Source organism: Phodopus roborovskii, unplaced genomic scaffold (genome assembly GCF_943737965.1).
Source record: "Phodopus roborovskii unplaced genomic scaffold, PHOROB, whole genome shotgun sequence".
NCBI lineage: Eukaryota > Metazoa > Chordata > Mammalia > Rodentia > Cricetidae > Phodopus > Phodopus roborovskii.
Window position 1 is genome coordinate 11027224 of NW_026126408.1, and position 12394 is coordinate 11039617.

The following is a 12394-nucleotide window of genomic DNA, read 5'->3' on the forward strand; positions in this document are numbered from 1 at the left end:
CCAAGTTACACAGAGAAACCCTGTCTCAAAACAAACAAACAAAATTTAAAAAAGAAAAGTTGGTGAAATTGAAATTTAGTGATATTATGAATGAAAGAAAAGATGCATTTGGAGACCTGAGCTTTGTGCATGATTCAGATGTCTTATCTGAATGTAATCAATGTAGTGCTACAAATATTTAAGATTGTGTTGTCAGCAGGCAGGGAGGTGATCACCAAAGACCACAGAGGCAGATGATATAAAATGCCATCTGTAAGAGTCATGACTGGGGCTATATATAGGTCATTGCTGCTTGTTATTAATTTTTCAGCCACACACGTATATTTCCTTGAGTTTCTAGAAAAGTATTTGAAGAAATTGCTTAGAGCTGTACTAATTCAGGAAGGAAAATAAATAATCAGCTACGTTAGAAAGCTAGGACATTTGCAGCATGCTCAAAGCTCTGTGTCTAACCCACACATCCTAGAAAAAGGAAGGGCAATGTGACATAATGGCTATAAGAGTAACCAATTCTGAAGGCAAAAAAAAATAGTCAGATAATCCCTTTGCCTCATAAAGAAACATATGAATCAAATAAGAGAATGTAAAGCTCTTAACACAATGCCTGGCATATTGTAGCATTTAATGAGTTCTAGCTTTATAAAATTATATTCACCAAGTATAATAAACAATGTAAATGTATTTCTGTTCTATAAACAGAGGGTGATGATGAAAGAGAGGACAAAGAAAAGATGAAATGGGAAAATCTAAATAATGCAATAAAAAAGAAAGGAATGTATTTTAAAATGCTAGGATAGAATAAAGCAATTAAGAGACAAGAGAAAAAGAAATAAAAGTCATATTCCTAAGGAACTAGTGAAGATAAAGGACTTCTCAGTAGACTTGCTGGTTCCTTGACTATTGTTGTGGATGTGGGATTCTCTGTATTCGTGTGGTTTGTGGTTTTGGTTTGTTAGCTTTTCAAACAAAGTTGGTATGAGGCAGGCTGTCCTCAGACTCGAAATTCTCCAACCTCAGCCTACCAAGAGCTGAGACTAAAGGTGGGGATCATCATACCCAGATCTGTCGTTCACTTTCAGAAAAGGAAATAATCCTAGAAATGCTGGCATCTTAATTAAACACAGTTGGGGTGCTGCTCTAAGTGCCCAAAAAGATATCAATAATAAATCATACAAGGAACTTAAGTAGTCAAAACTGCCTATGTTTGTGGCTGCCAGAATCATTGAATCACACAGCAAGCACTGCTAAATGCTGTCAAAAAGAGTAGATATATGTTTATATACTCAATTCACAAGCTGAAGTTAAGAAAATATGGTCTGAAGTTAAAGGTTGCATAAGCAAAGTGGGGCAAGGAATGAGGTCAGGTTCCTGGATTAATGAAACAATGTTTCATATTCAGTTGGGGGGGAGGGGAAGCTGGGTTTGTATCCATTTGTTCCTAAAGTGGCAGGTGGCTGATGAGGAGAATACTGCAAGGAATATCCACAGGATAAGGATGCAGCAGAGAATGCCAGGCTCTGCCCTAGAGGGCTTGTCCTAAGTGGGAAGTGTTTTCCAACTTTTCTGTATACTTACAGCCATGGTATGTAGGAAGAGCATAAGTTGGGTACCAAGAGTTCCTTTGACTTCTTTTTAAAAGCATCTTTATTTTTAAACAATTGTGAATGTTTTCTCTTATTCCACTAGGCTTGAAATTTGTATCTTAACATTTATATATTGTATTAACTTTTCCTCAAAGTCTGTTTTTTTTTTTTTTCTGATCTAATGTAAGTCAGAAAATAAATGATTCCAGAATTAAAAGATAAGCTGTTAGGCAAGAAAAAAACTAAATCACTGCTCATGGGGCTCTGGGGCTTATTTATTTATTTTGTTTGTTTTGTTTTTTTCAAGACAGGGACCCTCCCTTTGTAACAGCCTTGGCTATCCTGGAACTAGCTCTGTAGACAAGGCTGGCCTCAAACTCATAGAGATCCACCTGCCTCTGTCTCCGAGTGCTGGAACTACCTGGCTGTATTTTTATTTTTATAAAACTCTATTTAATAGACTTTCTCCTTACATATAGTTCAATAAAATATATTCATAATTACCCATTTGTATAATTTGCAAGTTATAAAATACTAAATAAACATCAGGCAACATATTGCTGAATTTCATGGCATATGCCTGCCTATATTACCAGTTACACAAGAAACCAATGCAGGAGGATCAATGGAGCCCAGCAGTTTAAAACCTACCTGGGTAACAGTAAAAGTATAGCTCAGAAGTAGAGTGCTTGCATACATAGCATGTGCAAGGATCAGTTTCCATCACTACAACAAGAATAAAAACAACAAAATAATGTAGTATTAATGTTATTGTTATTAGCCCATCAAAGGGGTTATTCTTACTAAATTATATTGAGGAATAAAGTTTGATCTATAGATTATGTACAATAAAATCTTTCAGATATACTTTATTATTACCTGATAAAGTGAAAGGATGCCTATATCTGTGACACTAGCCTGATCTAGACTGAACTTCCAAACCAGTGCCCTACAGATTATTCTCACAGATAAATATTGATAGTTATAAATCAGAAAAAGGATTTGTGAAGAACAAATTGCAGTCTATGCATTCTTAGAGATGCACAGTGTGCTTTCGCCAATTAAAGGCGCATAAAATTACTGCAGTAAATAAATCTGTTTCACCTTATGTAACCCTCATCTCCAATACATCCTACAGCACAGTATGCCATTTTCCTGGCACATCTATTAATATCCTGCATAACAATGTTCCTTAGAACTCCAATTAGGGAAATGTGGGTCTAAAGTGATTACTTCTTCTAGTTAAATAAATAATCCATTTTCTCAGGCCATTTGTTTCTTATGTAATTCTCTCTGGCTAATGATATCATGTTGGATTTTCCCCAAGTATATATAAAGATCCAAGTGAGAGTGCCGCCCAGGGGGCCTTGGCTTTCCATTTCTCTCCCAGACCTTTGCATGGCTGTCCTCACTTCATACTTGCTTTTCATTCATGATATTTTAAGGTCTAAAGCTGTGTCTTTCCATCTAATACTATGCTTCCCTGAAGTAACTTCACACACTCTCTAAAGTATACTAATGTTGCATGTGTGTATGTTTATGTGTATATATATCCTGCCTTTAAATGTCCTGGCGGCTACAATTGTGTGATAGACAGTCTTTTGACAATTAGAATGGGAGGTATTACCAAGCCACACTACTAAAGCTTTACTGACCAGTAAAGCCTGTGCTACCTTTAAGGTCATACCATGTTTGCCTATAGAAATGTCACCCTTCCTTCTCCTCATTTTCTTTAGCTGATGCACCAAAACCGGCAAGCGATCCTGAACCAGTTTGCAGCAACTGCCCCCGTTGGCATGAACATGAGGTCAGGCATGCAGCAGCAGATCACACCTCAGGTAAAGCAGAGCCTGACATTGGTAAACTTCTCCAGCTCAAGCAGCATTTCCTAGCATTGGCTTGAGTGTTGCTGAAATGCCCTGGGAGCTTCTAGAATGAATTAGTCGCCTACTTGAGCTCTTTCTGGTACTTCATCTAAAAGCAAAGGTTCTGTGTTTCATTTTACTGTTTTTGTTATTGCTTTGTGATGCTGGACGATCAAGTAGAAAACCATGCACCATGAACAGTCTAAACATCAGCATTTTGTAGGTTTATTTTAAAGATCCCTGTTTATAAAACTAAAGTCATAGAATTTTATACTTGAAAATAACTGGATGGGGGCCAGTGAGATGGCACAGTGAGTAAAGGCACTTGCCTCATAGCCTGGCAACCTGAACTCTCCAGAAAAGAAGAATCCACTCCACAAAGTTGCCTTCTGACCTGTCTGTATGCAGTATGGTAATGGATCCAATCCCCTCTTGTGATGTTCAGGTATGCATAAAGGCAAAGCATACCCATAGACATAAAAAATGCATAAATAAATCTTTTTTATATATATATATAACCAAGTCCATTTAAGTGAAAGCAAACATTTATAGACAATATTTGGGAATTTGGGCATCATTCTTTCCAAACTACTTCCTGCTGGTAAGGGGCGCTGTCATGGGGGATTCGAAGAAGATGCAGCAATCATGGCTCTAGTCTGTAAGGCTGCTTTGTCCAGCTGTTTTGAATGTAGGATCACCTCGTACTCTGTTTCAGGCAGTCTGGCTTGATCAAACCACATTAGTCTGGAAGGAATCCATAGCTTTTCTTTTTCTGTGGAAACAAAAATAGAAATCCTTTTCCCCAGTAACTTGTCCTTGAACTTAAATCTTGGAGTCAAAGCATTTTTTTTTATTTAATTTATTATTTTACATGTCGATCCCAGTTCCCTCTCCTTCCCTCCTTCCCTACCTTCCTACCTCCCTTTTATCCTCTCTGCCCTCTCACATGCACCCTAAGTGGTGTTTCTAATTTTAGCCATTCTGGCAGGAGTAAGATGGTATCTCAAAGTTGTTTTGATTTGCATTTCCCTGATATCTAAGGATGTTAAGCACTTTCTTAAGTGTCTTTCAGCCTTTTTGATTTCCTCTATTGAGAATTCTTTCTTCAGTTCTGTACCCCATTTTTTAATAGGGTTATTTGGTGTTTTGTTGACTAGTTTCTTGAGTTCTTTGTATATTTTGGAGATCAGCCCTTTGTCGGATATAGGATTGATGAAAATCTTTTCCCAGTCTGTGGTCTGCCATTTGGTCTTGTCCACTGTGTCCTTTGCCATGAAGCTTTTAAGTTTGAAGAGGTCCCATTTATTAATTGTTGCTCTCAGTATCTGTGCCCCTGGAATTATGTTCAGGAAGCAATCTCCTATACCAATTTGTTCAAGGGTACCTCCTACTTTCTCTTCTAAGAGGTTCAATGTGGCTGGATTGATCCATTTGGACTTGAGTTTTGTGCATGGCGACAGACATGGGTCTATCTGCAGTCTTCTACACACCCTCATCCAATTGTGCCAGCACCATTTGTTGAAGATGCTATCTTCCCCCCATTGTATAATTTTAGCTGTTTTGTCGAAAATCAGGTGTTCATAGGTGCGTGGGTTAATATCAGGATTTTCAATTCGATTCCATTGGTCTACCTGTCTATTTTTATGCCAATACCAGGCTGTTTTCAGAACTATAGCTCTGTAGTAGAGCTTAAAGTCAGGAATGGTGATGCCTCCTGAAGTTCTTTTATTGTATAGGGTTGTTTTGGCTAACCTGGGTCTTTTGTTTTTCCATATAAAGTTGATTATTATCCTTTCAAAGTCGGTGAAGAATTGTGGTGGGATTTTAATGGGGATTGCATTGAATCTGTAGATTGCTTTTGGCAAGATTGCCATTTTTACTATGTTTATCCTACCTATCCAAGAGCATGGGAGATCTTTCCATTTTCTGGTATCTTCTTTAATTTCTTTCTTTAGAGCCACAAAGTTCTTATTATATAGATATAGGTCTTTTACTTGTTTGGTAAGCGTTACACCAAGATACTTTATGTTGCTTGTGGCTATTGTAAAGGGTGATGTTTCTCTGATTTCTTTCTCTGTCTCTTTGTCGTCTGAAAAAAGTAGGGCTACTGATTTTTTTGAGTTTATCTTGTATCCTGCTAGTTTGCTGAAGGTGTTTATCAGCTGTAGGAGTTCCCTGGTAAAGTTTATTGGGTCGCTTATGTAAACTATCATATCATCTGCAAGTAGACAGTTTGACTTCTTCCTTTCCAATTTGGATCCCCTTGATCTCCTTTTGTTGTCTTACAGCATTAGCTAGAACTTCCAGTAAAATATTGAAGAGATATGGAGAGAGAGGGCAGCCTTGTCTTGTTCCTGATTTTAGAGGAATTGGCTTAAGTTTCTCTCCATTCAGTTTGATGTTGGCAGTTGGTTTGCTGTATATTGCTCTTATTATGTTTAGGTATGTTCCTGTTATCCATGACCTCTCCAAGACCTTTATCATGAAAGGGTGTTGAATTTTGTCAAAGGCTTTTTCCGCATCTAGGGAGATAAGCATATGGTTTTTCTTTTTCTGTTTGTTTATATGGTGGATCACGTTGATAGATTTTCGTGTGTTAAACCATTCCTGCAATCCAGGTATGAAGCCTACTTGGTCATGGTGGATGATTTCTCTGATGTATTCTTGAATTTGGTTTGCCAGTATTTTATTGAGTATTTTTGCATCGATGTTCATCAGGGATATTGGTCTGTAGTTTTCTTTCTTAGTTGTGTCTTTGTGAGGCTTGGGTACCAAGGTTATTGTGGCCTCATAAAAAGAGTTTGGCAATGAACCTTCTGTTTCTATCTTGTGGAATAGTGGTATTAGTTCTTCCTTGAATGTCTGGTAGAATTCTGTGCTGAATCCATCTGGCCCTGGACTTTCTTTGGTTGGAAGGCTTTCGATGACTGCTTCTATTTCATTGCGGGTTATAGGTCTATTTAAGTTGTTTGTCTGTTCTTGATTTAATTTTGATAAGTGATAGTTATCCAGAAACTTGTCCATTTCCTTTGAATTTTCAATTTTTGTGGAATACAGATTTTCAAAGTATGACCTGAAAATTGTCTGGATTTCCTCTGTGTCTGTTGTTATGTTCCCCATTTCGTTTCTGATTTTGTTAATTTGCATGTTCTGTCTCTGCTTTTTCGTTAATTTGGATAAAGGTTTGTCTATCTTGTTGATTTTCTCAAAAAACCAATTCTTCATTGCATTGATTTTTTTGTATTGTTTTCCTGGTTTCTATTTTGTTGATTTCAGCTCTCAAGTTGATTATTTCCTGGTGTCTACTCCTACAGGGTGAGTTCACTTCTCTCTGTTCTAAGGCTTTCAGTTGTGCTGTTAATTCTCTTATGTGACTATCCTCTATTTTCTTCATATGGGCATTTAGTGCAATGAACTTTCCTCATAGCACTGCATTCAAGGTGTCCCATAAGTTCAGGTATGTTGTATCCTCAATCTCGTTGAATATTAGAAAGTCCTTAATTTCTTTATTTCTTCTTTGACCCAGGTGTGGTGCAAATGCACATTGTTCAGTTTCCATGAGTTTGCAGGTTTTCTGCTATTTGTGTTGTTGTTGAATTCCAATTTTAAAGCATGGTGGCCCAATAAGATACGGGGGACTATTCCTATTCTCTTGTATCTGTTGAGGTTTGTTATGCCACCTAGTATGTGGTCAGTTTTAGAGAAGGTTCCATGTGGAGCAGAGAAGAAGGTATATTCTTTTGTCTTTGGATGGAATGTTCTATAGATGTCTGTTAACCCCAGTTGAGACATAACTTCTGTTAATTCTTTTCTTTCTTTGTTGAGTTTCTGATTTGTGGTCCTGTCTAGTGTTGAGAGTGGTGTATTGAAGTCTACCACTATAAGTGTGTGAGGTTTTATATGAGCTTTGAGTTTTAGTAGTGTTTCTTTTACAAATGTGGGTGACTTTGTATTGGGGGCATAGATGCTCAGAACTGAGACTTTGTGTTGGTGGATTTCTCCTGCGATGAATATGAAATGACCGTCTTCATCTCTTTTGACTAATTTTGGTTTGAAGTCTAACTTGTTAGATATTAGGATAGCTATGCCTGCTTGCTTCTCATTTCCATTTGATTGGAAAAATCTTTTCCCAACCCTTTACCCTGAGGTAATGTCTATCTTTGAAGCTTAGATGTATGCAGCAGAAGGATGGATTCTGTCTTCGTATCCATTCTGTTAGTCTGTGTCTTTTTATAGGTGAGTTAAGATCATTAATGTTGAGGGTGAATAAGGACCATTGATTGTTGATGCTTATTTGTTTTAGGTTTGTTGTTGGCAGTGGTATTGTCAATATATTTGTTCTGCTTTACCCTTGGTTTCTGGTGTAGTTGGATTATCTGTTGCCTACATTTTTGTGGGCATAGTTACCTTCCTTGGGTTGGAGTTTTCCTTCCAATACTTTCTGTAGGGCTGGATTTGTAGATACGTATTGGGAAAATCTGGTTTTGTCATTAAATATCTTGTTTTCTCCATCTATAGGGATTGAGAGTTTTGTTGGATATAGTATTCTAGGCTAGTATCCGTGTTCTCTTAATACTTGTAGAACATCTATGCAGGACCTTCTGGCCTTTAGGGTTTCCATGGAGAAGTCAGGTGTAATTTTGATAGGTCTGCCTTTATATGTTACCTGTCCTTTTTCCTTTGCTGCTCTTAATATTCTTTCTTTATTCTTTATGCTAGGTGTTTTGATTATTATATGTCAAGGGGTCTTTTATTCTTTGGTCCAGCCTATTTGGGGTTCGTTATGCTTCTTGTACTTTCATGGGCATGTCCTTCTTCAGATTGGGAAAGTTTTCCTCGATGATTTTGTTGAATATGTTTTCAGCACCTTTGAGCTGGGCTTCCTTACCTTAGGTTTGGCCTTTTCACGGTGTCCCACATTTCCTGGATGTTTGTGTTAAGGATTTGTTGGATTTATGATTTTCTTTGGTTGATGAAACTATTTCTTCTAGTTTGTCTTATGCCCCTGAGATTCTCTCTTCCATCTCTTGAATTCTGTTGGTTATGCTTGCGTCTATAGTTCCCAATTTTTTGCCCAGTTTTTCTGTTTCCAGCATTCCTTCAGTTTGTGTTTCCTTTATTTTCTCTAAATGTTTTCAAGTCTTGAACCATTTCCTTCACCTGCTTAATTGTTTTTTCTTGGCTTTCTGTACTTTCTTTTCTTTCCTTAAGGAATTTGTTCATTTCTTCCACTTTTTTGTTTGTTTTTCCCTCCATTTCTTTAAGGGATTTTCTCACATCTTCTTTGAGGGCCTCTATCATTTTTATGATGGTAATTTTTAAGTCATTCCCTTCTGCTTCCTCTGCTTTGTTGTTGTGTTCCGTCCTAGTTGGTGTAGATTCCCTAGATTCTGGTGGTGTCATGCTTGTCTTTCTGTTGTTAGATGTTCTCTTGTATTGCCTTCTTCCCATAGCTTCTTCCAGTAGGTGTTGGTGGTGTCTCCCCCCCCCCTCTATGGTACTTCCTAGGTGGGCTTTATGTGGGTCAGAGATTCAATATCTGTAGCTCTGGGTGGTCCGAGCTCTCTAGGAGGTCTCTCCGCAGACAGGGACCCAGGGGTGGGGTCAGGGATGAGGATCCAGTAGAAGATGCCTCTAAATGGCTGGTGGAAGAGGACAAAGGCTGAGCTTTAACTTGGGAAGTTTCTGCGCGATAGTTGGATCTCATTGGAAACTGACACTCTCCAGCTGAGGCCTCTTTAGCAGAGGCCCTGCTTTGGGGGGGTCAAGGATCTTGCCTGTGGGAACTCAGAGTGGACTCCCAGAGATAGGCGGATCTCTGGGAGGGGCCAGGGACTCCAGCAGAGGACTGGAGGTAGGGTCAGAGGCCAAGCAGGTGGAAATTACAGGTGGATAGGCAGGTCTCCTTTGTTCAGAGTTGCTCTGAGGAGTCTCTGAAGTAGGGTGGACTGTTGGCTCCACCCTCTGTCCCAGTGCTCAACCAGAGTGGCAGGACAGTGGGCAGGGTAGGGCACAGGTTAGGGGGGGCAGGCTCGCGGTGGGGATGGGTGTGGGTGTATCAGAGTTCCAAGGGTGCTCTCCATGGGGACAGGACACAGGAGCAGTGGGATCAGGGGCCAACCCAGGGAGTTTGAGACCCGGGACGTTGTAAGGGAGAGGCTGCCCCAATTGGGCCCAGACTTACCTCTAGCCAATGGCTGGTGGAAGAGGACAAAGGCTGAGCTGAAAGTTGGGAAGTTTCTGCACAATAATGGGATCTCACTGGAAACTCCATAAATAAATCTTTTTTAAAAACAAAACAGAAATGGAGAGATGGCTTTGTGGATAAAAGCCCTGGCTACTCTTTCAGAAAACCCAGGTTCAATTTCCAGCACCCATATGGCAGCTCACAATTGGCTGTAACACCAGTAACGGGATCTGACACCCTCTTCTGGCCCATGGTGCATAGATGTACATGAATGCAAAAACACCCACACACAAAAATAAAAAATCTTTAAAATAAAACAAAGCAATAAAAGTAAATCTTTAAAATCTCTTCGCAAAATGGACCTTGGTAAATTTGGGACAAATACAGTTAGCTATCACTAATCAAAGGGGTGGTGCTGATGAGGCTGCTTCTCAAAATTGGATATGAGCACCCTCACAGGTACACATTTGAGTTTCTTGGGCTTTTAAGTTGTAAATCTCTATTAGATCCCATGTAGGAGAAATTCGGTTGTTCGGAAACAAGACCCCATTTTAACGATTCACACATTTCTATCAGAAAACCATGTTTCAGTTTTACCAAAGTAGACAACATCTAGTCAGCAGATTTCATTTTAAAGAAACTATATATATGCTTCAATCAGATCCTCAGTCTAAAATGACACCTTCTGAAGGCTTTATTGAAATGCCATGTTGCTTTTCATGGGAAAACTGAAAAGTGATTTCAGCCTAATTCACCACCTCTGTCCTCATCCATAATCGTGTAGCTATTAAGCTACTTATGATAATGCCTAGAGTATTATTATGCTGCATAATGATATAAAATAGCTGTTTCCATTTACTTCTGCTAATGATCTTATTTCTAGTTAATTATTTTCTTTTTAAATGGTAATTTGTTAGGCACTGAACCTTCCAATTTGTAGTTTTCCACATTTTGATGGTATTTTATGTTTTCGGAAGCATAAAGGTAACACCTATTTATTATAGATATAATTTGAGAAATACAGAAAAGTATAATGAAAAATCAACATCACTTTCAATCATAGTTTATTCATTTAAACAGAGTGCAGCAGTAAAGACAATGAGGAAGGGGCAAGAATGCCTCTGTAGAGAAACAGAGAAGTGCATTAGAAATGGAAGTCTCACTGCCTTAGGGTGAACTCAGTCTCACTGCCTTAGGGTGAACTCAGTCTCACTGCCTTAGGGTGAACTCAGTCTCACTGCCTTAGGGTGAACTCAGTCTCACTGCCTTAGGGTGAACTCAGTCTCACTGCCTTAGGGTGAACTCAGTCTCACTGCCTTAGGGTGAACTCAGTCTCACTGCCTTAGGGTGAACTCAGTCTCACTGCCTTAGGGTGAACTCAGTCTCACTGCCTTAGGGTGAACTCAGTCTCACTGCCTTAGGGTGAATTCATCAAGCATTTTTTGTCTTACTTCCTTGAGGTGTTTATGTTTCTTAGCGATTTTCTTGTCCAGTATCACAAAATTAGTTAACATTTACTTTGAGTTTTCTTATGTGGTTCTTTTTGATAGTCATTTTTTAATTTGTGTTCAAACAGCTAATAGATAATATCTTAGCATTTATTAGCTACTTGTGGCCTGTAAAGTGTACTAAGGGGCTGGAGAGATGGCTCAGCAGTTAAGAGCATTGGCTACTATTGTAGAGGACCCTGGTTTGGTTCCCAGAACCTATGTGGTAGTTCACAACCACCTGTAATTCCAATTCAAGGGGATGATGCTTTCTTCTACTTCATCAGGTTCTTGCATGCATGTGTATACACATACACATAAAATAAATAAAATGCACTTGATTTATTTTTGCCCTGTGATTTTACTTAAAAGATCCTTCCTTTCCAATTTAGTTTCCCTTGTAGCCTGGTGGTTGCTACATTTTATTTTATTCCCAGCTACCAGGCTTTATCCTATAAGCTTTCTAGAATAGGTAGATTATTATAATAATTTTGATCAGATAATTTTCCTTGATGTGGGAAAGATGGAGGAAGAGAATGTTGCAGTTGATAGAGGAGCAGGTCGTTGCCCAGAGGGGGTCAATGAGATGGTTTTGTTCTCGGTTTCTGTTTTCCTTCTTTTTCTTTTCTAATTTTATTTTATTTTAGTTTTTATTTACTTTTCAGGGAGAGGCTACAGAGGTGGAAGGCAGATATGGAAGGACTGGGCAATGAATGGGGTTGGGGTGCATGGTGTGAAATACCCAAACATTTGATAAAAATTGTTATAAAAAAATAAAAAATAAATCATCATTTTAAAGGCATTTTTCCTTCTTTGTAGCCTCCCCTGAATGCTCAAATGTTGGCACAGCGTCAACGGGAATTGTACAGTCAGCAACATCGACAGAGGCAGATTATACAGCAGCAAAGAGCCATGCTCATGAGGCACCAAAGTTTTGGGAACAGCATCCCTCCTTCATCTGGACTGCCAGTTCAGATGGGAAACCCCCGTCTTCCTCAGGGTGCTCCTCAGCAATTCCCCTACCCACCAAACTATGGTACAAACCCAGGAACCCCACCTGCTTCTACCAGCCCTTTTTCTCAGCTGGCAGCCAATCCTGAGGCATCCTTGGCCACCCGCGGCAGCATGGTGAACAGAGGCATGGCAGGAAACATGGGAGGACAGTTTGGCACTGGCATCAATCCTCAGATGCAGCAGAATGTCTTCCAGTATCCAGGATCAGGTATGCAGTGCTTGTGTTGCTTTTCCAGTTCACCTGTAGATGCAGGTCCT

General features: G+C 39.1%; 1 protein-coding gene across 7 annotated transcripts in view; it reads left to right on the plus strand.

Moving 5' to 3' along the window:
- Ncoa1 (nuclear receptor coactivator 1) overlaps positions 1-12394 on the plus strand; it is a 204918-nt gene that overhangs the window by 170395 nt on the left and 22129 nt on the right. For all 7 annotated transcript variants that reach the window (XM_051181712.1, XM_051181717.1, XM_051181715.1 and 4 more), the window contains 2 exons: positions 3320-3421; positions 11942-12344. In XM_051181712.1, coding sequence (XP_051037669.1) covers positions 3320-3421; positions 11942-12344 — 505 coding nt within the window. The remainder of the gene's footprint in view (positions 1-3319; positions 3422-11941; positions 12345-12394) is intronic.